The sequence below is a fragment of the Anser cygnoides genome, chromosome 12 (assembly GCF_040182565.1).
Source record: "Anser cygnoides isolate HZ-2024a breed goose chromosome 12, Taihu_goose_T2T_genome, whole genome shotgun sequence".
NCBI lineage: Eukaryota > Metazoa > Chordata > Aves > Anseriformes > Anatidae > Anser > Anser cygnoides.
This window is the reverse complement of record NC_089884.1, coordinates 12,292,813-12,317,101: the sequence shown is the minus strand read 5'-3', so window position 1 is coordinate 12,317,101 and position 24,289 is coordinate 12,292,813. Positions and strand designations below refer to the sequence as shown.

The 24,289-nt window shown below is 55.6% G+C and overlaps 2 protein-coding genes across 4 annotated transcripts; one reads left to right on the top strand and one right to left on the bottom strand.

Annotated features, from left to right (window-relative positions):
• Positions 1–5: 5 nt before the first annotated feature.
• E2F4 (E2F transcription factor 4) lies at positions 6–18,520 on the bottom strand. Of its 3 annotated transcripts, none has more exons than XM_067004503.1 (10): positions 18,384–18,520; positions 12,498–12,607; positions 11,859–12,020; positions 11,290–11,333; positions 8,369–8,430; positions 7,713–7,998; positions 6,739–6,930; positions 5,467–5,523; positions 2,684–2,728; positions 6–2,332 (listed from the first exon to the last, which is right to left on the bottom strand). In XM_067004503.1, exons 1-10 carry the CDS (start codon positions 18,402–18,404, stop codon positions 2,217–2,219), a joined length of 1,095 nt encoding a protein of 364 aa, XP_066860604.1. In that variant the 5' UTR covers positions 18,405–18,520; the 3' UTR covers positions 6–2,216. The 3 variants fall into 3 exon arrangements, with proteins under 3 accessions (XP_066860604.1, XP_066860605.1, XP_066860603.1); XM_067004504.1 differs by lacking the exon at positions 18,384–18,520 and adding an exon at positions 13,262–13,468; XM_067004502.1 differs by lacking the exon at positions 18,384–18,520 and adding an exon at positions 13,262–13,465 and having other exon boundaries at positions 5,476–5,523.
• On the top strand, positions 14,103–23,736 carry EXOC3L1 (exocyst complex component 3 like 1). Its single transcript, XM_048055448.2, has 13 exons — positions 14,103–14,472; positions 15,411–15,571; positions 16,767–16,986; positions 17,304–17,955; positions 18,108–18,225; positions 18,425–18,550; positions 18,803–18,903; positions 19,323–19,433; positions 19,596–19,725; positions 20,818–20,940; positions 21,422–21,577; positions 21,798–21,922; positions 22,421–23,736. The coding sequence occupies exons 1-13, from the start codon at positions 14,430–14,432 to the stop codon at positions 22,605–22,607; spliced, it is 2,253 nt and encodes a 750-aa protein (XP_047911405.2). The 5' UTR covers positions 14,103–14,429; the 3' UTR covers positions 22,608–23,736.
• The last annotated feature ends 553 nt before the right edge of the window (positions 23,737–24,289 follow it).

The following is a 24,289-nucleotide window of genomic DNA, read 5'->3' as shown; positions in this document are numbered from 1 at the left end:
GGGGAGGCTCTGGAAAGGGCTGGTTTATTCACTCAGAGAACAACTGTACAAATATTACAGGCAAATTTTCTTTCCTTTCAGAAAAAAAAAAAGTATAAAAATAATCTTTATATATGAATCAAAGTTCAATCTGTTACTGTAAATCTTCTCTACATCTCTTTTTTTTTTTTTTTTTCCCAAACATCGTCTAACCGACGGCAAACATTAACACTTGGAGGGAGAGCGAAGGTCGGGCAGCACGCTGACGAGAGCTCTAGCTACGCACAAGCCGCGGCGCCAAGCTAACGCGCGAGCAGGACCAACAGTTTTTGGGTAGCTTCCATGCAAAGGAGGGAAGGCTGAGGAACTGCTGCATGCGGACGCAAAGTTCACCACCCACCCGGTCTCCGTCCCACCAGTAGTAGCTGCCCACTGCCATCTAGAAACTAGAAAGTGTCCAATGTTGTCTGCTCCTACTGAATTCTTCACGTTTCTCCTAGAGGATGCTGGTGCTTCACACCATGAGCTTCCCACGCTGCAGAAGTGAACAGCTTCTGGAGGAGTCCCACAAAGAACATAATGGCACAAGGAGCCGCCTCGGGAAAGAGAGGTCCCAAGCACACGCTCTTCTCACCTCTGCAGGCTCCAAGGATTGAAGACATCCCATTTACATCCCTTATTGCTCGTGCTCCAGCTTTTTTTGTGGTTCACACACGGTGAGCAGCTAAGCAGAAGTCAAATATTGACTGGTTGTGCAGATGGCTGCAAGCTATCTCTGCAATGCCCAGCCATGCTTCCTGGCCCGGCCTTCTCTTCGGCAGTTGGCTGAGCAGGAAAGGCATGACAGCTGCTACCGCTGCGTTGGCAGGAAGATGTGCAAAACTGACGACTATCAAATACAGGATCTGACCAAAAAACATCGGGGGCTTGCAAAATATAACACAAACCCATGAAGGATTTTTACTCCAATAAAAAAAAAAAATGCACAGGGTCAAAGATTGATCAGAAAAAAAAAACCTCAACAGCAGACCTTCCGTTAACAAAACAATTAAGAGAATCTCATGGAACAAATGATGCAGAGAAAGCAACACACTGGGCAGCAACCTGCCACAGGATCAGGAATTGGGAGCATGGATACGGACACTAGAGGAGCAAATTCAAATATACAGAAAGCCTGATCCTGAACAGATGCTAAGAGGGGAAAAAAAGGGGGGGGGGGGAACAAAACACTATTTTGATGACACTTATGCATCTTGTCACGGCAGAGTACTACTGAATTGTTGTTACTGCTTGGTCGCCTTTTAGACAGTTGAAGGCTCAAGTGCAATGGTTGGAGAACAGTTATATGCTAATATGAGCAGGGTCTGATGTAGTTGGAGTACCTTAAAGGCACCAGCTGGAGCAGTCTTATCCTTTCAAGCATCTCTTAAGAAAAAAAACAATAACAATATTAATACTGGCACACCTTCTTCAGCCCTGCAGAAACAGCACAGCTGCTGTACAAGGAGCTGGACCCCACGGGCTTGTGCATCAACAGACTGGTGAGCTAACACCGCAGGAGAACCAGCATTCCTACTGATGCAAAAGCAGGGAAACTCTCAGCTCAACTCCTGGGTCCTACTAAGAGGAACAGCTGAAAAAAAAAAAAAGTGCTTTTTCTTGTAAAACATACTAGCTTGGTCTGGAGTCACTGGAAGAAATGGACACTTTGGTGCCGTATTTTTTTTCCTCATTGTCATTCAAAATATAACCACCCCAACCTGAACCACTCACACTGAAAATCTAGCTAATTACATCCGGACTTGTGAACTGACCACACAATATTAGGGCTCCGTGTAGCAGCTGGTACCTAGGAGGTGCAAAGTGCCTCTAGGAGTGCAGGAAAACCAAGGCATGCAGATTTGAGGAAGCTCAGAGAGGCACATGGGCAAAACTCTACAGGTGAGCTGGGAGCACTCAAATCACAGACCCTTTGAAGTGAGGCCCAGGATCCGGTGAAGAGAGAGGCGCAGCGAGGCGAGTTAAGTCAAAGACCTTGCATGTGCAACACAGGAAGAGAAAGAAGCTACAAGGAGGCTCCCGGCCTGCAAGTCCACATCTCTTGGTTCTGAGTCCATATGAGAGCATCTCTGAATCACTCGCTCGTCGAGCTCTAGCACAAAAGGAATCCAAAAATAGACACTTTCCAAAGTTACAAAATGGTCTGTCTTTGCGAGGCTCACAGCCGCACTGAGAAGTCAGAGGTTAAGGACAGGCACATCAAAGAGGTCACAGACGCCTTCACTCTCATCCAGGTTATAGATGTAGTCGTGATCTCCAGGAGGAGGGGAGAGGCGGAGCAAGGGAGCAAACACTGGGAAAGAGAAGCCCACAGTTGGTTACAAAGCCCAGCACACCCACACCTAGCCCACAGTTGCCATCGGACACCAAGCCACGAGGCTGCCCCATGGCCCAGGGAGTCCACCCCACGTTGAGATCTGTGAGGTTGCTTCAAATCAGCCTTGCGACGCTAAAGAGACGGGCTCTTCTGGTCCTTACACATCACCCGGGGACTGGCAGGACAGTGAGAACAGAGTCTGTGCCCAGAGCCCAGAAAAATGAGGGCAAGCCTGCATTCACAAGGCTGCCAGCTGTACAAAGTCACACAAAACTAGTCTTCTCCCCCAGAAAGGCCACACCGTGAGGGGAAAACTCAGAGACTCACCTTCGGATGACATCAGCTCTTCCAGTAGCTCAGAGTTCATACATTCTAGAGAAGAGACAAGCACAGTAAGCAACACACGCTGCCTTCCTGGTCTGTGCCTGGGTAGTTTCCCACCCTTCCCAGCCTCTTTTGGTCCTCACCCTTGTTACCCCCTTTTTTTCGCTAATGCAAAGTGTGTGCATAAGGCAGAGCACGTGCGGGTAGTGAGAGGAGAAAGCGTAGGCCCCCTGCATGGGCAAAGGGAAAGCTGCACGTCAAGACAATCCAAGCAGCATCAAAACATTCTGCGGGAGGTTTCTGCCTGCTTAGCTCAGCCATAAGCCAGTCGCTTTCATATGATGGGCTATGCCCTGCCCCCGCATTGGCATGCTAGCTGGTGTCCCTGAACTCTTCCAAAGGAAACTCTCCAACATGCATCTCAAAGTGAGCTGGTAAAGCCTGACACATTCACGGTCGTCAATTATGCGCTGACTTTACTAGAGCGGGGAAAAACTGAAAAACAAATGAGCTGTTCCAGGAGCAGCAGCAGAACTAATCAATCTCTCCAGTTTCCTCTAGATTTGTCCCCTTTGTTTCCCCTAATTTGCTCCCTTTGCTCCACAGCTGTGCTGTGGCTAATCCAGCAATATGCACTGGTAGATTGGCTGGCTGCCCACTGCCAAACAGAATAACATCTGAGCTCTGCATATCCTTCCCTAATGGGTCATTAACTGCTCTCCCCTCTAAGTTTTTTATAGTTTTGTGTGGGCAGTAATTATCTCCGAAATGTCATTCCTTCCTCCAGTGTTGTTAATCTTGGCTGGTAGGTTCACGAGACACTTGAAGGGTAGACAGACGAGCAGCCAGACAAAGCACGTGCAAGTCAATCTCTTTTCTTAAAGAAGTGTTTGAAAACAACTTTCTGAATCCCTTTCCCACTTTGCCAAGTTAAATAGTGAAGATCTAACTCAATCTAGCTAGGCTGATGAGATACTACCCACACTTGAAATGAGCTTTCACCAAAGAAACTCAGATGAACCCATCTTCGAGATGCTTACCCATAGCAGGCTGTTTCCTAGAGGACAGGAACACACCTGCCTAATTCAGTGTGGTGAGATGAGAGTATTTCAATTGGAAGTGACTAGACAGGAATGATACCAGCTTCAAAAAACAGCAATTAAATACAGAACCTATATCCTCAGATCTTTTCAGGGCTGATAATGTAGCAGGATGTGCATGTGTGTGTTGAACTTCATTTTTTTTCAGGATACAAGTATAAAGCAGTTATTAAACATCCACTTAAAAGAGACAGAAAACCACACAGAGAAAGTAATTCCAATACAAAACACTAAGGAAGAAATTGCAGGCTTTTGCAGCTTAAACTGCATAGCCTGAAAGCAGCAGCCAGAGCACCGTTACTATGATCACACTGGCTTGAAAGAGGCTGCAAAGTACGCTGCAAAGCTCATTTCTCTGAGCTTTTAAGTGATTTTTTCCAGTGCTGAGCTTCACCACTTGCCAATTCCATTCCGCAGAGCAGCGCTTTCATTGGCAATTCAACAGCGCATCATGGTTAAAATCTGACTATGCCATGTTGCACTTTCCCTCACTCCTAGACCTGCCCTTTCCCGCTCCAAACTGTAAAGAATACCCCGTAAAACAACGCACATTAATGTAGACAGCAAACCTCTCGTTTTTAATAGTGTTCATGTAGTCTCACAGTAGAGTTAGTTTGGGTTAAGCTGTAACTTCTGTATGGGCTTAGGCCCTGCAGCAGTTTATGTTTCACGCTGCACAGTGTCAATTTTACTCTTCAGATGTGTTCAGTCATTACCAAGACCTCACCCCCTGTCTACAGCAGTGGGTGCTTCAAACGCGGGGCTGAGCACGGAGGGAAGGTGCCCTCCAGGCCGACCGTGGAGCCTGGCTCAGGGCTCCTAGCACACAGATCAGACGGTTGCACGTGTATGGCATTTGGGACTGCGTGGTTTTTAAAGCAAAAGCTGCACTTTCACAAAGCATCCGCTAGAGCAGAGAACCAGGGACTCCAGAGAACAGTTGTGACATATCCTGTCACCACCACAAAGTGCTTGCGTGCACTCAGCTCCGCGTGGCTGCAGGGCTAGGAAGTATTTTGCCAGCAAAGGGAAAGACAGGGGTCTAAATGTGCAAATTAAAAAAAAACAAAAAACTTTCCCAGTTTAGGCTTACGTTAGACCAAATTCTTGCACCTCTCCTGCCCTTACTTAGCCCAAAGTCTGTTCCACCATGAGGCAGTGATACCCACTCTCCTTGGACAGAGGCAGAACTCCTGACTCAAGTAACACCATCCCCTCCCCTACTGCCCCAAAAAGACTATCAAAAGCACTGAGGGATATGTCACAGAAAGAAGACTATTTCCCTAGATTATGTGCTTGGATTAGCTCCAGGTAGGCTCTAATTGGAACAGGACTAACGGGGATTTATCCGGTAGCTCTAGATGGTGCAGACAAGTTGGAGAAGGAGCATGGGAAGACAGAGCACAAATCAGCACTGGCATGGTGCCTGAAAAGCCCTCCTCTACACACTGTAGTGCAAACTCTTAACAAAGGTTGCTGGCAACGTGAAGACAGAAAAATACATATAAAAAACAGTAATTTTAAGGGCGCCCTCTACAGGTAGAGGGCCCGCAGCCACCAGCTACCACAAGCACCTTACAAAACCACATCCCCAAAATAATCCCAAAGTGGGTAAATAAAACGAACTGTCCCACGGCTGTGGGTGGATGGGCACGGAACAAGGCTGTGATCAGGGAGTGAACATACCGAACATACCTCTCATTGGATCAAACATCTCTGACAGCTCTTTGGGAAGCTCCAGCACTGCAAATACAACAAACCAAACGGTTTGCATCATTACATGAAGTGCCCGAAATGCAACTTAATCGCCTACCGTCCAACCATGCTTTCAGTCCTTATGCACCCAGATCATCCACACCAACCAGACATTCTGCTCCCACACCCCGCGTCAAATGTATCTGCAGAAATGATCAGCAACAAAAGACTTAAGCTCAACTACTTTAAATAGATATGTAGGAACCCCAGTACGTGGATGTGTTATCAGTCAGCAGCTTTAGAGTAATAGCCTGTATGCAAACTTCACACTGCTTCAGCTTCTGTACAACACCTCGATTTGCCTTGTGTAGGATAAGGGCATGCCTTTAGACAGTCAGCACAGCCTCTCTGGGCTAGCGTAAGCTCTACGCACACCAAAGGCCTAATTCCACAGTCAAGACTTCTCCAAGATGGAAGACAGACTGTTCACCCTTCTCTCAGACACGCTGGCAGAAGTGTGAGAAAAGAACTACATGAGCTACATTTGAGCAAAACCTCCTCTTTTAAACGTAACACTTGAACCTTGAGTGTTCCTGCAGTGAAGGTAAGCTTTGTGGCATTACAGCACAGTGTCTTACCCAGGCAATGCTTTTCTGTCTGTGGGTTGGCCTGCTCTTTCCTGGCATAAAGCTAAAATATTCCTTGTTTAGAGTCCATTTCATCTCACCAAGCACATCAGGAAGCTCCCTAAATATATACTGGAAGATCACTAGGACTACAAGATCACTAAAGATAAACAAAGTATTTCTGGGTAAAGGAGAAAAACAGATTCAAGAGCTCTCCTAATAAAGGAAGACATCCCACAAGTTACAAAGGTACAGTTATCAAAAGCTGAAATTTCTACAGCTTCACAGTCTCACGACTTGGACCTAGCACCTATAGAAGGGGCTAAAAGGGAATAACCCAACACATAACAGCACAGACACGTCACGTGAACGTCCCTTGTGGATTTCCTAGTACTGGTGTCACAGGAAGTGGCATGGTATAGACATAACACTGTCAGCTCCTCACAAGGTTCCCCAGCACCCTCAGGCAGCTGGCTGTCCCTCACAGGAAAATACCTCTTCACCCCTTGCAGGGTCTGGCTGACAGTGAAAGCAGAACGGAGTTCAGCTCATTTCCCTGGGGTCAGCAGCTTTTCCCTCACTCCATGCGGCCCTCTCTTGGAGCCACGCGTGAAACGGGGGCACATCGCATACTCACTTCCTGTGGGATCGGGCTTGATCGGCTCAAAGGAGGTAGAGGGGCTGGGTAGGACGGAGCTGCTGTCCAGCGAGGCAGAGGACTGCAGCGGCTGGGTATCCAACCCGGCCGTCTGGCCGGCGGACGCGGGCACGTTGCTGAGGGGGTCAAGGTCACCGCTGCTCTTGGACTCTGCCACCGAGACGGTGCATTCTGGAAAGTCACAGACACACAAGAACGTCATCTCCGACCGGCCCCCAGACGAGCAGCTATGGCACAGACCAAACCCTCACTTGCAATGCTGATCAAGTGCAGGGAGCTGCAGAGGAAGAAGGCTTCTTGATTTCACCCAGCAAAACTTCCCAGGTCCTGCAGCAGCTCTGCTGGAGAGCAGTCTTGGTGCAGCACACTGCCACGGCCATCACCACAAGCCACATACTAAGCTACAGCCAGGAGAAGGGAAGTTGCTACCCTCCTCCTTGGGGCTGAGGCTGTGCTTGGAGCACCGTGTCCAGCTTTGCCCATCTCCCACTTCAAGAAGAAGTGGAGATGATCCAGCTGAGGGCTACCAACACAGGCAGGTGTCCAGGACGTGTCCTACAAGGAAGGGCGGAGGGAGCCGGGCTTAGGCAGGCAGGCAAAGAGAAGTCTAAGGACAATCTGATAGCAGCTTGCAGCCACCTGATAAGCAGTCACAGAGATGATGGAGCACAGCTTCTCCGTGGCACCAAATGATATAATATGTGCAACAGGCACAAGCTGCAGCTCAGACAAACCCGGATATCCATAAACAATTCACTGAGTGGGTGCTGCAGCCCTGGAAGAGCTCACAAAGGAGACAGGGATCTCCATCAATGGAGGCTTTCAAAATTTGGCTGGACAAAGCCACGACCTAACTCACCTTGCGTTTTTGACAGCCTTCTTTTCAAACTAAACGCTGGACCTGGGACTCAAGAAGGCCCTCTTACAAACTTCTGCTGTAACCTGCCTCTCACCTGTGCTCGGGGCTTTCTGCGCAGGAGGGCTGTGATCCTGAGTGCTGGAAGGTGTCGGCGTAGAGGGCTGGGTGCTGCTGGGAACGGATGCCTCCTGGAAGTGGGCAAGCGGCGGTATCTGTGGTTTCGAGGGTGCAACTGCCTGGCACTGAATGAGGTCTTCAGGGGGAGGGACGGGTAGTACGACAGGAGGAGAGCTCCAAGCGTCCTTGTTTACTAAGAGAACATCGATTGGACCACTTGTGCTCTTCAGATGGATCTGGTATTTCTTTTGCCCATTTGGGCCCTGAGAAAAGCCAGAAGCGAAACACAGATATACACTCAGAGCCCTTCTCAAACAGAACAGGAATTTCCCATCGGCAAGACACGCGGTCCAGACAGCTCAGGACAGCTCCACACACAGATCCCCTCTCAGCAGCTCTCTCCTGACCCTCCCGGAACTACCCCTCCCCGTGGTGCTCCAGCAGTAACTCACGTACCACCAAACAAAGCTTCCTGGTGAATATTTAATATCTGGAGCCTTCCTCGGGTTGCCAGTTCCTCCAACTCCATCAAAACCAGGACAACCAATTCCCAGCCTGGTAAATGCAGCAACACCCCCCCCAAAACACACCCGCACAACACACGTGCCCTCTACCCACGCATTTATCACTCACCTCAGGGATGGGAACCTCCAAGCGCGTGCCTGATGGGGCTCGAATTGCAAGGAGGGTGTCACCTGTGAAAACAGACCGGTCAGCACCCAGGGGGTACAAACTGTTCTGGTGGAGCTGACAAAGAGCCCCTCCTCAAAGCCCCTTATCTCCTGCGCTTCCCAAAGGCCCCGCGGTCGAGGTCGGGGATTGCGGGATTGCTGTTTACACCCACAAAGCTGCTAAGCACATCGTACAGCTACAAATGTGCCAACTGCCAAGGGCACAAAGGACCTGTGAAGTTTCTCCCAAAGCAACCCTAAAGAGACGTTCAAGTGTTCCAGCAGCATCCTTAACGGGACTAAACTTTCTTTCCCTCTGAGGAAACACTGGGGCTGGCTTAAATTCACTCTGAAGAACGTCTGAATCCTAAGTGAAAGACCCTTCACCCTGTTGTCCCAAGGTTTCTGATTTGAATAGTGAACACAACAGTGAGCAACTCGAAGAGCTGCACTGCCAGCAGACAGCACGGAGCTAGGGCGAGGAGCCAGGCCGCTAACAGCACAGCAGCCTCATTTTGCTCGAGTACCAATACCAAACCAACACTCCCTAGCCTCTACCAGCAAAAGTTGCCTGGTGCTAGCTGTACCGGACCCTGCACAGCGATGCCAAGAGCCAGGCTGACCCACAGTATCATTCGCTGTCATATGATCAGTATCATATCGCCAAGTTCTGCAGCTCCTTGAGATCAGCGCCTCTAATAACACAACCACAGACGAGCAGCTTCCATTCCGGGTTTACATTTAGCAAGAGAAACGTGAAGAGAGAACTGCCAGTGCTGGGAACGTGAGACATATTCAGACTGAGCAGTTAGAAGCTTTCACTTCAAATGTTCGAGCTTTTGTGTGGTTTGTGTTCACACTTCACTGGTGTTCTGCATTAAGCTTCACTTGACAATTAATACAGAATATCCCCAGAGCGATGAGAGAGCGGACAGCAGAAGGGCACAGCCTTTAGTTTCAGGCTGGCAATTAAAGGTCGGATCAGCAAAAGCAGAGGGATTAAAAACACCACAAGATTTGTCAGCGAGACGGGATTCCTTCAACAAATCTGTACTTCAAATACGTATCGTTAAAAGACATTAAAAAGGCATAACAAAGCTCAAAGATACAAGCTCAAGGTTTAAGACCTGTTGGCCTCTACAATACAGGCACTGTGTTTCTATCTCTCTTGATAGCTAAGCCCCAAATATTTTCACAAAACAAAACAGTCGGTGCACAGCGTGCTTCCATTTCCTTTTTGATTCTGCAAGCACAAAACACATCACAGCAACAGATGGGAAAACTTCGTTTCCCAGTCACTCTGAACTAGCGTATCCTCAGTTTTTGTTTTTTAATATCCAGATAACAAATCCTATTTGACAAGAGTCCAAGCAGGGAAATCCTCAAGTCCTAACTAACTTGGAGAAAGTGAGTTTAATAGCCGTAAGTAAGAAAGGGGAGATAAAATTCAGCCTTTACCACTGTTCAGGAACACAAGGGGTCTGACAAAGAACCTCTCCAAGGCCCAGACATTTGCTGGCAGGGGGAATCAGATGCCCGATGTAAAGCAAATTCATACAGCAAATCTGGGCACACACCAGAACAAAACAATGGAAAAAACACAGATGAAGCCTCCGTTCCAAAGGATTTCAGATCTGCTCTGAGTAAGATCTCATCTTCTCTGCGCTTTTTGGGGAGGTCTGACTTCAGATGCAAACTGGTTTAGAAAAACAGGTGCAGCAAAATGCAAAACACTCAATCAAGCAAGCAATAATCTGTCTGCTGGTCTCCAGTAAACTCCTACAGGCTCTCACGAATTATCTGGCCCCGAGCACTGTCAAACTGAAAACACAATCCCTGCCCCCACGAAGCGCTAACTTAAACCTGAAGAAACAGCAAAGCGAGGGGTGGCACACGCGAGTTATTAGCAGGAACTCGAGCAGGATAACGTCTGGTGAACAGGAGCGAAACAAAGGCGAAGATGAAAAACAAAAGAACCGATGCGGCGCAGGGCAAGGAGGCAGCTTGGAAGAGGTGAGGAGAGAGTCAGGCGAGGGTGAGACGATGCACGGCTGGGGGGGGCAGGACAAGCAGCTCCAGTCTCGTACTCTCTGAGGTAAGCAAGCAGACGCAGGCTGCGCAGGGTCAGAGGGACAGCGCTCACCGAAGCAGAAAGCAGCTACGACTCCGTGCCCCTAGAGCTGAGAACAGTTTGTATTCTGCAGGCTGCCATACTGCACACTGGCCACGGGGGATTTTCTGGGTCCTACAGACAGCACTACAACTGCTAGCAGAGAAGAAACAGAATCCGGTGGGGTTTTCTTCACTTTTGCCCCAGAGACAGAACGTTTGGCTTTTTACACAGGCACCTTGCAACCCTGGCAAGGCAGTACCACGGGGTGAGGTCACAGCACATAGCACGTTCCCTTCTGTCCTGCTCTTTGCCTTCCTGTTGGTGGAAGGCACGATGCAGCTGAGGTACTCTTCTTATGTTTTTTTTTCCTGCCCACACCCAGATTTCTACCGTAAACTTCTCTTACTGCTAGGATTTGTACTGTCTACCCCAAGCCCTGAAAATAAAAAGGCTTGTAAAGTAACATACAGAAACCCACAAAGCGACAGCCAGCAGAAAGACTACCTTAGGAAGGGCTCGTACATTCCTTTAAACATGAGTGCAAAGAAACCTCCTGCCCCCTCACGTCTGATGTGACAACAAAGCTACAACCCATGGGCTCCCAAGCCAAAGGATGGCATCAGAACTCGCACCACATTGGTGCTACTGGGCAGCCCATGCTCGCACCTAAATTAAGATCTGCTGCCTCTTCCTCAGAGAAAGGAAAGCAGCTGGCATGCACTGACAGGACTGCAGCACTACATCTTTATGATGCAGCACGATTTCCTCACCTGTGAAGCACTTGCAGATATCTTCATGCGTCACATACGCTAACGTTTTGAAGGTTAAGGAGAAAGGCTGCCGTTTCCTGTGAGGACAGAACCCAAAGGGCACCTGGCGTTTCCTTCCTGCGCACAAGCAACGCCATTCCCAGAAGGCCGGCCGTGCCACACGCTGCAGCCTTCTGAAGGCGAGGTCTGTAAGCCCCAGAGCTGACAACCTACGACAGACAAGCTGCAAGAGCAGCTCTGCGCTCAAGAGAAGTAGCGCCTGTGGCTCAGACAGCAGCAGTTTTCTCACTGCAAACATTACAGTGCCAGGGAACTTCAAAAAGCCAGGTGACAGCCACGGGTGCACAACGCATCCGCTGCTCCCCAGCGCTGCGTGCCCCGCAGAGGAAGCTGCTCCCAGGCTGGGCAGAGCCCCCCCGCTCCCAAAGGAGGTCACTGCCTCTTGACCCTTTCAGCGCAGGTCCTCCAGCAGCACGAGGTGCCCACCGCCCCTGCACAGGGCAGTGCCAACCCCGCCCTCAGGCCTCTGCCTTCCAGCCCGGAGGAATAAGCGGCTGGCAAAAGGATATCGATTGTTCTGCACGTCTTCTGTAACGTTTTTGATGCTCTGCTGAACCCACATCTTCTGCTGCTCCAGCTCCTGTTCCCGCTGCTCCAGGTCCTCTATGTCTGCCTTCAGCTCGATCAGTTTGTGAGCTATTTCACGCGTGTTGCAGCCAGGACCCACCCCCCTGTGTGGAGGGAAAAGGAGGGACACGGATCAGCTGATGGAGCGCCCAAAGCAGCCCCAGCCTCTCCGGGAGGCCACCACCTCCCTTCCCACCACCTCTATCCTATGCCACGGCCACAAAGCCTCATCTGTACCCGCCCCACGTCCCCTACCACCTTCCAGCTCAGCACCATTTGATGCATCCTCCGACACCCCATAGCCTGCCAGGGCTCTCCCCCGCCTCCAGCACTACAACAGGCATCTTCTCTAGTCCGACACACAGAAAATACATAGTCTGAACCAAAATAACAGCTCTGTACAGGCGACATGCCATACACACTTCAGCTGGGGGAAGTACAGGCCCCTTGCTCCGAGCAGGCCGTTTTAGCCAATGTCACTGGGACAACAGCCTCGTCTGAATGGGAAAAAGGTACCCAAAAAAATTGGACCTTGACCTAGGAGGGACCCGTGAACGATTTAGACCTTCTCGGTCACTCACTTCCACTGGATGCTGTTCTTCGACTTCTTCTCAATCAACCCAATGCCTTCCAGGACATTCGTGATATCGTAGATCCGCCGTTTCTGTCGCACAGCCAAGGTATCTGCAGCCTGCAAAGTAAGTTGGACACTTAACTCCAACCTCTCAGTCCCACTTCTCTCCTTCCTCCCCGCCAGATTGCTTCCTGACCAAGCTCTCTGCTCACCACCTCACATCCCTTTCACCCCAGCGCCTCGAGCTACCAACATTGCTCTCAATGTCATTATGACCAGGAGAAGAAGCCGCTTGCCCCTTATCAGCGACTTCCCCACTAATCACAAGTCAAATTCCAGCCATCCCGCTCAGGGCGGCTGCAGAAACCACTGGTCCTCAGCGGCAAAGCAGGGCTGGGAGCAGCTAGTCCGGCAGCCACAGGACGCAGCGCTCCTGCGGGGTAAAGAGACGGGAACGGGAAGAGGAACGCAGAGAGCTGTGCGGCTGGCAAGGGCTTAGCAAAGCTGACGTTCAAAAGCTCTTTTCTACCCAAGGAAAGGAGCGGCGCCTTGTCAGGAGGCAGAGCAGCACGGCACCGGGCGGTGCCGATACCGGGCGGCGCCTCACAGCACCGCGAGCCCGGCTGGCCCCGGGGGTGCCGGTGGCGCTGCACACAGGCCAGGCGGCGCTGAAACGCCTTTCCCTCTCGAGCCCCTTCGCAGCCGCAGACCTGCGAATCCCCCTGAGCGCGACACCCCCCCCGCCCCGTCCCGGCTGCCCCCCGCCCGCACCAGCTTGAGGTCCAGCACGCCGTCCTTGGCCTCCTGCAGCAGCGACACGAACTTGGTGGTCAGCAGCCCCAGGCTCTTCTCGTGCCGGCTCGGCGCCCCCGCCGCCCCGCTCCCCGCTCCTCCCCCCCCCCCGCCGCCGCCGCCGCCGCCACCCCCGGGCGGCTGCGGCCCGCACTCCGCCATCTGCCCGCCGCCGGCTCCGGACCCGCCGCGCTTCCGCTTCCGGGCCGCGGGGCACGACGGGAGCTTCCGCGCCGGGGCGGGCGGCGCGCGGGGGGCGGGGGGCGGGGCCCGAGGGAGGGGCGGGGAGCGGCGGGAGGGGGGGCGGGGCCTCGGCAGGGGGCGGGGCCCGCTCGGGGCGGGGTCCCCGGGGCTGCCCAAGCCCCGTCCCCCCCCCCCGCCCCCGCCACGAGCCCCCGGCCCCGGCCGCGCCCCGGGGAGGCGGCGGGCGGCACGGGGACCGCCCCGCGTCCCTCCCGGTGACCGGAGGCGGCGGCTGCCCGGCCGGATCGCCGTGCCCCTGCTTCTTCGTGCCCCCCGTGGGCGAAGCTCAGCCGCTGCCCACGCTGCCCGGGGGCACCCCGTACCCGCCGGGGACACACCCGGGCCGCTGGGGTCACCCCGTATCTCCCGGGGTCACCCAGTGCCCGCTGGGGTCACCCCGTATCTCCCGGGGTCACCCAGTGCCCGCTGGGGGCACCCCGTATCTCCCGGGGACATCCCGTGCCCGCTGGGGTCACCCCGTACCTACCGGGGTCACCCCATATCTTCTGGGGACACCCCGTACCGACTGGGGTACACCCCATACCTACTGGGGACACCCCGTACCGACTGGGGACATCCCACACCCGCTGGGGTCACCCCGCACCCACTGCGGGCACCCCGTACCCACCGGTGACACCCGGTACCCGCAGGGGTCACCCCGTACCCACCGGGGTCACCCCATACCCGCCGTGGGTGCCCCCCGGGCCGCGCCGCCCGGCTGCGAGGGGCCGCGATCCCTCCTCGCCCCCCGTCCCCACCCCGCTCCCACCCCGCTGCCCGGGGCCCCGCCACCCCGAAGCGAGAGCCGGCGGGCGCCCAACGAGCACCCCGGGGACCGCTGAGGAAACGGCCGCCAGCTTCCTCCGCGCGGCCCAGCCCCGCGGCCCTGGAGCTCGCAGAGGCCATGGGCACGTCGGCGGACGACGAGCAGGGCGCGAGCCCCAGAGGTAACGGGGTGAGGCAGCCCCTCGGGGTGCCGGGCGGGGAGGGATGCTGCTGCTGCTGCTGCTGCTCTGGGCGCTCCTCGCGCTCCCCTTGGTCCCCGCTTCGCCACCTCCCGCACCCTTTTTTCCCTGTTCCCTGCGCTCTCGGGAGGGTGGAAGCCCAGCTCTGCCTCCCCGCGAGCTGCCCACCTCCCCAGCGCTCTCTGGGACCCGCTGCCGTCCTCCAGAGCCCCCAGCCCCGGCGGTGCCCGCTCCCGGCTGCGGACAGGGCGACATCCCCACAGAGTGACGGAGCCCCAAGCTGGGAGGGTGCTGGGGAGGGAGGGGGCACGCGGTGAAAGCAGGCCCTGGGGGGGGGGCTGGCATGTGGCGGCCGCGCTGGATCGCAGCCCAGGGGCTGTGGCAAGAAAGCCTTTGGCACGGCTTCGGGCGCTGTGCTGGGGCTAAGGCAGGACGCTGTGGCCCCGCGCAGACGCATCAGGTGCCTTTGGGAGACCAACGAGGCCAGGAGGCTCCCGGCCTCACCTCAGCTTTCGGCAGCGCAGCTGCCCCGGCTGGAGGCTCCTTCCCCTCCAGGACCACCAGGCGCAGAGGCTGTGCCGGCCGCCAGCTCCCCGCGCCAGCTGCTGACTCACTGCCCTAACCCTGCTGTGGCATGAGACCCCTCTGGGCGACCCGTCCTTGTCATGCCGGGTCACCTCAGCCTGGGTGACGTCCTGAGCTGGCGGGCTGGGTGACAGCTCCTCAGGGCAGCCTTCTGCGGTGGGATCGCTGGGGGCCCTCCCGGGAGGTCCCGCTCGCCGCCGTGCTGTCCGGCTGCCCACATCTGGGTGTGCTTGGACGTCCGCTCGCGGCCGGCTTCCTGCTTCTGGCCTCGGGGGCCCTTCCTGCCCGCAAGGAGAGGCTTCGTTGCGCTCATTAACCCCTGGCTTCATCCCCAGATGAGGAGTGGCCAGAGGTGGAAAAGGCTGAGAAGTTAGCGAGAGGAGCTGCTCTGAAATGGGCTTCGGGGGTGTTTTACCGCCCCGAAAATCTGGAGGGGCTCGGGCAGTACCGGAGCCGAGAGACGCAGAGGAACAGCTCCATCCAGTCGCGGCTGAAGGTGGGTATTTGGCACGTCCCGCCTGATGGGTGCTTTGCCACCTCCCCAAGTAGGGATCCCAGCCAGGGTCTTCTGCATTGAATCATCTTTTTTTTCTGCCTCTGGAAAAATCTTGTCCTTTGGTCGGCACCCGGTGGGAGAAATGCAGTTGTTTAGGGGAAAAATTTGGTAACCACCACCTAACCACCCCTGGGTATTGTCTGAAGTATTAAAATGAGTCTCCTGTGTCTGTCCATCCTTCGAAACTACACGCTAAGAGTGTTGGACACATCCCGCGTGCGGGAGGCAGCGCTCCCCACCACTGCCCCATCCCAGCACCCACAGCTCCGCTTCCCCACGGCCGGGAGGAGGCGAAGAGCTCCCGCCTGCCCCATCCCTGCCTGCAGGTCCCCCGCGGGAGCAGCAGTATTTCTGCACGCGTAAATAAGGGATGTGCACACCTCCCTGGTCAGGGTGACTCTGTGATCCCTTTCTGCATAACCTGAAGAACGCATAACCTGATCAGTCTGATTTTGGAGATGGTTCATCCTACCCTGAATGTGGGTGAATTGCCCAAGAGGCAACTTGTTTTAAGTTGCCTCAGAAACAACAACTTATTTCTGTTGATCCTGCCTAAAAGTGCTTCTTGGCACCAGGAACCAAAAGCTAAATGGGCAGACGGGGCGTGAAGATGTGCCAGCGCTGCTGCAGGGTTGGAAAAACTGGAAATCCATTTTGGAGCAGGGCTTATGGCCACTGAGGTGTTTCATGCCATCAGTATGACTGGTGGACATCCTGGGGCCCTGGGGCCTGTAAAGATTTTGTGGAAGCAAAGTAGTATTTTAAATCTGAAAGGAGACATCTGGTTACTGCTCACCCTGCTGCCCTGGTAACCCCACTGTGATGCCCTTCTCCCACCTCATGCTCAGTAGCCGTTGGCCCCCCCAAACCCTGCACACGGTCTCAGTAAAATGTGACTTAGTGTCCTCAGAGGGGTGACACGGGACGTTCCTGTCGCTGGAGCAGCCTTCTTGAAGCTGGTGGGATGGGGTCATCGTGAGGGATCTGAGAAGGCACGGTGGCAGAGGCAGCTCTCACCCTCCGGGGCTGGGGAAGTGCACGCAAGAGAGGCCCGGCAGGGCTGGGGCAAACGGTGCGCGAGTCCACCAGCCTTTGAGAGCTTCCCCACTGCCTTCTGTTCCCTTCTGCTCCCCAGTCAACCGTCCAGTCCTACCTGGAGGGGGTGAGTGCAGGGCTGGAGCAGCTGCGGTCGGCGGTCCAGGAGGTGCAGAGCGTGTGCCAGGAGCTGGGGGCAGCGCGATGGGCCCTGCTCGACTGCGCGGACCGCTTCCAGGACCTCCAGCAGATGCGGACGCTGATGGCAGAGCACGTGCAGCTGGCCTCGGTGGTCCAGGTGCTGCCCCAGCTCTTCTCGGGTAAGGCACTGGCCCAGTGCTCGTGGATTTGGGGTGGAAGGCACTCGGGAATATTCCAGTCCAACCTTGGGCTCTGCAGAGGGCTGGTGGCAAAGCTAGAGCAGGTTGCTCAGGCTTTGCTGATCAGGTTTGGAAAGTCTCCGTGGATGGAGATGCCGCCGCCTCTGTAGGGCCTCTTCCAGCGCTGTGTTTCCAGAGGCCCAGATCTCAGACCCTTCCCCTCATGATCTCCCTGCTACCCCATGCCCATGATCCCAGCACCTGCTCCCCTTTGTCCCCAGCACTCAATCCTGGCATCTCTCCTTCCTCTCCCACAGTCCACGAGGTTTTTTCCCATACGCTGCAGCTGCTCCGTGGGCAGCACCTCCTGGAGGCCCATGTGGAGATCATGATGATGGAGCACCTCCGGGATAACATCCTCTCCCAGCTGCACCTTCGTGGGCTCTCCAGTGCCCAGGCAACTGTGCTGTCCTACTTCAGTGGCCTGCAGGAGCTCAACGAGAGCCTGGCCAAGCAGCTGTGGGGCATTGTGGGCAGCAGCCTGCAGCTGGTGCAGGAGGACCCAGTTCTCTTCGTCACCGCCGTAAGGATCATCGAGAGGGAGGAGAAAATAGACGATACTCTGCTCCTGGATGCCACCTTCCTGCCCCCTGGCCGCCCAAAGGGCTGGAGGCAGAAGTTTTACCACGTTCTCCAGGAGACCATCACAGGAACCCACTTCCACACCACCCGCGTGGATGCAGGGCTGTCCAGGCACCTGGAGGCGCTGCAGAGGGACATCGTGTCCGAGCTGCGTGTGGTGAAGGACCTGATGGTCCAGTGCGTCCCAGCCCACTACAACATCCTCAGCGTCTGCACCGCCACGTACCACCAGGCCCTCGCTAGCCACCTCCAAGACATCCTCCGAGAAGACCTGGACAAACAGGCGCTCTTCCACCTCCTTAAGTGGGTGCTTCATGTGTACCACAGGTCAGCGGCAACCCCAAGCAGGGGAGGTGCAGGGAGCCAGGCTGTCACCAGCACACAGTCCCTGGCTGCTGGGGGTGGCCTTGGGGAGGGCAGAGGTAGGAACTGCTGGAAAACGCAGGTCTTCCCAGCCCTGTGCCACCTCTGCCCTCCAGCTCCGAGATGATGGGTCACCCGGACCTTCTCCCAGAAGTGGATGTTTCTTCTCTGGGCCCCTTGATTTCCCCCGAGCTTGTGGATCAGACAGAGAGGAGATACGTGGTGAAACTCAAGGTGAGTGAACAGGACAGCACATGTGCAGTGCGTGCAGGGGCCCAGCCGTGGCCACCTCACAGGCATCTGCTCTGAGAGCAGCGTGGGCCCCTGAGCCTGGGGGATGAGGCCCAGGACTTGCTCCTGGGCTGTGCATTGGGTCCGGAGGGTGCTGGTACCTGACGTCTTGGGCTGGCCATGGCGGGCGTCCTTCCCACAGGCTAGTGTGCTCGAGTGGATGCCGAGGACCCTGAATAGGGAGTTCGAGGAGTGGTTCAGGGAAAAGGAACCCAAGACGGACCATCAGGGCTTCTTCCAGTCAGACCTGCCCACTGATGTCATAGAGGTGGGTCCCCGGCACCACGGGTCGGCACCTTGTGCCCTTGCTGTCTTGCTGGCTTGTCTAGGGCCACATTGTGCTTGTTGTAGCTCTGAGATGTGATCAGGCTCTCCCCTTCCCGCTCCTGGGCTGCCACCGAGGGGCAGACGTGCAGTGCCCCATGAGGAGCAGCTGGGGCATGGCCATGCTGAGAGCCCCCCGAAAGGGGGCCATGGCCTGCAGCCACTGACTCACCTCCACTGTCCTCTCCCCGTGCAGATGCTGAATAGTAATATCAAGGTAACTTCCTCGATCACCAGCTCTCTGCAGCAGAAGGTCTACAACATGGCCTTGGAGGAGCTCGAGGCATTTCTGGGCCGGTCAGTGGAGCCCCTCACACCCCTTCCCTTCCTCACAGACCCTGCGTCCCCACAGCCCAGCACCATAGGCTGATGGCAGAGATCTGCCACGTGGCACCCAGTGCTGATCCAGGCCGGGGAAGGCTCAGCAGCCTTTTACCCGTGGGGCTGCTGTCCCAGCTCCTGGTGGCCATCAGCTTCCAGGGCCTGTTCACCCAAGTGCCTCCCTGGTAGTGCGGAGCCTTGTTCTTCCACGGGGTCCAAGATGGGTCCCGCTATCCTACCCACTATCCTACCTCCCAATGGCAGGACTGGAAAGAGCCAAGTGAGCTGGGAGGGTTGTGGGAAGCGCATGTGCCCCCAGGAGCCGCGGGAGCACCCCTGCTCCAGGCATTTGTGGCAAGGTGCCTGCCCATCGTGGTTCACTCACTGTGTTGCAGTCTGCGGGAAGCCCTAGTGCAATATGGGAAGGAGCACCAGAAGGATCCCACCATGCCCAAGTACTACGTCCCCTACCTACTGGCCATGCTCAACAACAACCTGGCTCTCAGGTAACGTGCACCAGCCTCAGCACCTTCTGGCTGCCTCTCAGAGCAACCACTCTACCTGCAAGGAACCACAAGTTCTCCATCCCCCTGCCAGCTCCCCGTGGGACTAGTGTCCCCACTGTACTTCCCAGGCTGCCTGTCCCCTTCCTTCTCTCTCTCTTCTAGCTCCTTTGTCCCCACTCTGCACCCCGACTCTGCCTGCAGAGAAGTCCCTGTGTCCCTCCAGGCTGCTCTAGACAGGATGCAGAAAAAAGCCTGCCAGCTGCTGCTGGAGGAGCTGCTCCTTGACCTGCAGGTACGTTTGTCCACAGTCCCTGAGGCTGGCGGGGTTGCAACAGACCTGTCCCCAGAGAACAGCACTATTGCTACACTGCCTACTCCTGCCCAGGATGTGGGCCACGTGCTCCGTAACAGCGGGCTGCATCCAGCTGGCTATCATCCTGCAAACATATCCCTGCCAGCCTGGCTCCCAGGCCTTGATAAACCACCAGGAGTTCACACGATGGCTGTTGCCTGCCAGCACCACCCTGTATCACCAAGGCAGACAGCCCCAAAACCACCAACTGACAGAGGCTGGGAGCCACAGCCCACCTGGGCTTCCTTGCACTCCTTTTGTGGCTGTTCCATGGCACGAAACCAAGCAGGAGAGAGGCAGTGTCCGTGCAGAGGATACAAGCCAATCTGTGACTGCCCAAGTCGTTTCCTGCCAGTATAGTCAAATCTAGCTTTCCTGGAGTCTGGACGAAATCTGGAAAAAATAATGGCATTGTTATTTAGGGCTGGAAGGTGAATGCCATGGAAACAAAAGAGCCACTAAAGGATGAAGCGCTCACAGGCAGTGTGGAGATTGCCATGGCCCCAGCAGATACAGAGAGAATGTGTGCCTCTAGGCAGGAAGAGGATGCTGCCGACAAGGACAGCAGGGGAGGAGGAGGTCATAGCCCTGAGCGAAAAAAACATGTTTTGTCTAAGCAGGGAAAGTGGAAGGAGTAGAAATTAAAAATTAAGTTGCAGAAGGACAGGCCAAAAGCAAGCATGTGAGGAGAAGCTTGCTGCCCCAAACCTCAGGCGCTACCTGGGTGCAGTGCCCTGTGAAAGTCCACGACCCAGGTGAAGCTCAAAATGCTGATCTGTGGACATCAAACAGACCCAAAAGTGGCGGTCCCAGTGTATTTCCATCCATTTCCTAATCTACGTCACTCCTAGTTTATTTGCTGGCAGGGCCCTCTTGTACAAATAGGCTTGGGGGCTTTTGCAAGGCAAAGCAGACGTGCTTCCAGGCAGCAGGAGGGCAGGTGCTATGGGGTGCTGTGCCACCCTTCAGATGGAACTGCTACAAGAGCAACACGGTGCAGGGCACTTCATGTTTTTCTGTGCTTCTTTTCAGCCCCTGTGTGTGCAGCTGGCTTCCCGTAAGTGGCTCTCCGGGTCCCAGCTGGTCAACAGCATGTGCGAAGTGATAGACAAGTACACAAAGGACTTCTCCCGTGTCAAGAAACCCGTCTTCACGGTACAGTTGCTGCAGGGCTTCTCTCACATGTCCTCTGACCAGCTGCTTGCCTCTAGGGCAAAGATGTAGGGCTCTGAGCAAACTGGTCTAGTGGAAGGTGTCCATGCCCATGGCAGGGGGGGGTGGAATTAGATAGTCTTTGAGGTCCCTTCCAGCCTGGGCCATTCTATGACTCTGTGATTCTACGGTGGGCAGTAGGGTGCAGTGCTGCGGCCCAGGACACAGCCCAGAGGCAGCAGGGTGCTGGGAGGGGAGTGGAGATGCAGAGCCACGGTCACTGAAGATTTGCTGGAGAGCCCGTGTCCTCCAGAGCAGCCCCAGGGGCTCCATCATGCAGAGATGTTCGGGGTTTCCCCCAGATTCAGCTGTCCTTCTGTCCTCAGTGCTTGGTGTTGTGTCTGGCCCCTTCCCCCTCTGCCTTTCCTGGGCAGTTCAGGTCTTACCCCCAGAGCTAACAGCTTTCTTCTGCCCTGGTGCCCAGCTCCTGCTGACAGAGTGCGAGGTCCTGGTTGCAAACCAGTACCTGCGGGCACTCATGCAGAAGAAGATGGTGTGCAAGAGCAAGGAGGAGCGGGGACAGTTCTGCGACCGCCTGCTGCAGGACGCCACGCAGCTCCGGGAGCTCTTCTGTAGCCTGGTGAGAGGTGCCCGAAGGCGGTGGGGAGCTGGGGTGGGGCTGTGAGAAGGGGGCACTGCACATGCCACAGGGTAGCCCCAGAGCAAGGCCAGTGCAGAGTTACGAGCTGTTCCCCTCCGGTGGGTGCATTGGCTTAGGAAAAAGATGGGGCAGTTACCCGTGGTGCACTTGTGAGGAGAAACTGGCTGGAAACTCACATACATCCCGCTCTCCCTCTCAGGGCCTGGATAGGAGCCAGCAGAACCTCGAGGCCGTGTTTGCCGTGCGGGAGCTGCTCTGCCTCAAAGACACGGCTCTGCTCAGCCTGGAGGTGCTGGGCTTCATCACCAAGTACCCTGACGTCAGGTAGGGAGCCCAGCTCTGCTCTCCCATGAGATAGGGTAGGCAGGACTGCACTGGGGAGCCAGGTTTGGGCTGCAGAGCATGCAGAAAGAGTTTCCTTTTCCCGTGTCCCAGATTTGAGGGATTCTTGCAAATTTCCAAGGGCAAAGACATAAAGGGAAAAGCAGCTCTGCTGTGGCATTCACCTGTCCATATTTAGTTGCCAAAAGGGTGAGCAATCACAAAACCAAATTGGAAATGTCAGAATTGGCAAAAAAAAAAAAAAAAAAAGAAATGCCAAAACCAAAAATTATAAGGTTTGCGGGATTATTTTCAAGCCTATTTAAAGATTTGGCTGGGTTGAAGTGCCAGCTCTCCCCAGCCTCAGCTCAGCTTCTCTGGATCATGGGAGGTTTGGGGGGGGGCGCGAGCGCTGCGGGGCCCAGCGATGCTGTGCAGGGCTGCAGAGGCGGCGGTGCTGTGGGCCAGCTGCACCCCGCTCACCTCCTGCTCTCTGCCCAGCGATGAGCACATCTCCACTTTGCTGGATCTCCGGGGTGACGTCTCCAAGGAGGTGCGACACATGGTGCTGGAAATGATGGCGCAGCACCCCCAGGCCCTGCCCGAGAGCTACCAGCCCATCTTCAGCACCATCCTGGTCCCTGCACCAGAGCTGCCCTTCTGCCTTCGCAAGGGCAAGTGTGCCTGACACAACCCGCTGCCTGCCACAACCTGCTGCCTGCCACGGCCCCGCTCCCCGCTGCCCCCATGGACACACGGACCACGCGGGAGAGCTCTGAGGCTGTGTGTGGGGAGAACGGAGATGCCACGTGGCATCCCCCTTGCGCTGCTCCTTGCCCTGTGTCGGGGACAGGCTGGATAGGTAGCATCCTTCTCTGGTCTTGCTTTGCTGAGCCAACTGTCACCCCTCTAAGCAGACCCAGGAGACCTGGGTCAGGAGAAAATTCAACCCACAGCTCTGCTGGCCTGCTGAGGCAGCAATTGAGACCTGCTCAGGTTTAACCTATTGCCTGTAGGAGAAAGTAGAGCAGCAGAGCGAAGGACAGGAGGCTGCAGCTGGGGTGAGGCCAACTCTCCATGGGGCTGCAGAGACATCTGCGTTTCCCTGAGGATCCAGACAGCCAGAGCAGCCTGGGCATTTATGCTTTGATCACCCCAGCTCTGAGACAAATCGGATCCTTGCTAGGCCAAGGCTTGCCAGAGGGTTTTGGCCATGTAGGGGCTTCCTATCCTGTTAACCAGCCTAGGCCATGCATGGATGGGGGGGGGGGGGAGCAGCTCAGCCAGCTCATCATGGCTCATGGCAATAGAGAAGAAGGGGGTCTCACCACCCTGGGTAATGCCATAACTCTCCCTGGGGGCATGAAGAGAGAGCTCTGAGTTGTGGTGACCTGCCCAACTCCTGGACCCAGCTCTCTTGCCAGCATCCACAACAGCACTGAAGTCCAAGACTCCAACATCTTACAGGACATGAAAGGAGTTTGACCTGTGCATCAAGCGTCCTCTTGTCCCAGCTTCCTCCGTGATAGGCAGCGCTGGGCACTGGTTCTCCCTCCGTCCACTGCCATTGTCCATCGCTTGGTCATCTCCTCCCCTGGAGCAAAGTGGGTCTCTGGGCTCAGCTCCCCTGGGAGCTCCCTGCCCAGCCCTCCTTTGCCGTCTCCTCCTGCCTGGCCTGCACGTGTGCGCAGCCCCACAGCACCTTGGCTGGCAGGAGAGGTGACCTCCACACTCTGCTGCACTTGCTGCCTCGTGGCGGGCCTGATCCTGCTGTCCATGTATGGCACTGATACAGAAATAAAGACTTGAGCTCTGCACGCACTTGCCAGTGTCCTGATTACGTGCCAGAGGACAGGGCACGGGGGTGGCACAGAGCAGAGACTCTGTCCCTGTGCTCAGCATTGCTCCAAGAATAGCTCCAGGCACTCAGGGGAGGCTGGGGGGACAGAAGTATTCCCTTGAGTCTGGGGTCAGACGGGCTGGGAAGCTGCTGGGGGGTGGCACAGGGGTTGCGGGGTCAGCCTTGCCATCCTCCCAGGGGCTCACCGCGTGCTCTCCACAGTCCCTGGCTGCCTGGGAAGGCTTCTGCTCACCCCAGCTGGCTCTGGGATGCGCTCACCTGCACAGGGACACACTTTCAGGGGTGGCCTTGGGCCCTGGGAACGTCCAGCTGGGACGTGCACCTTCCCAGGCACGTGTCACAGCCACACAGGGGAACAGCCCTGGTGCCAAGCAGATCTGAAACAGGCCTGGGGACGCGGCGGTCTCCCACAGCCCAGGCACTGGCACCTATCTCAGCCCCACCTGTGTGCCAGCAAATAGCCCAAGCGGTAAATGTGCCCCCGTCGTGGCCCTACAGGACCCTCACTC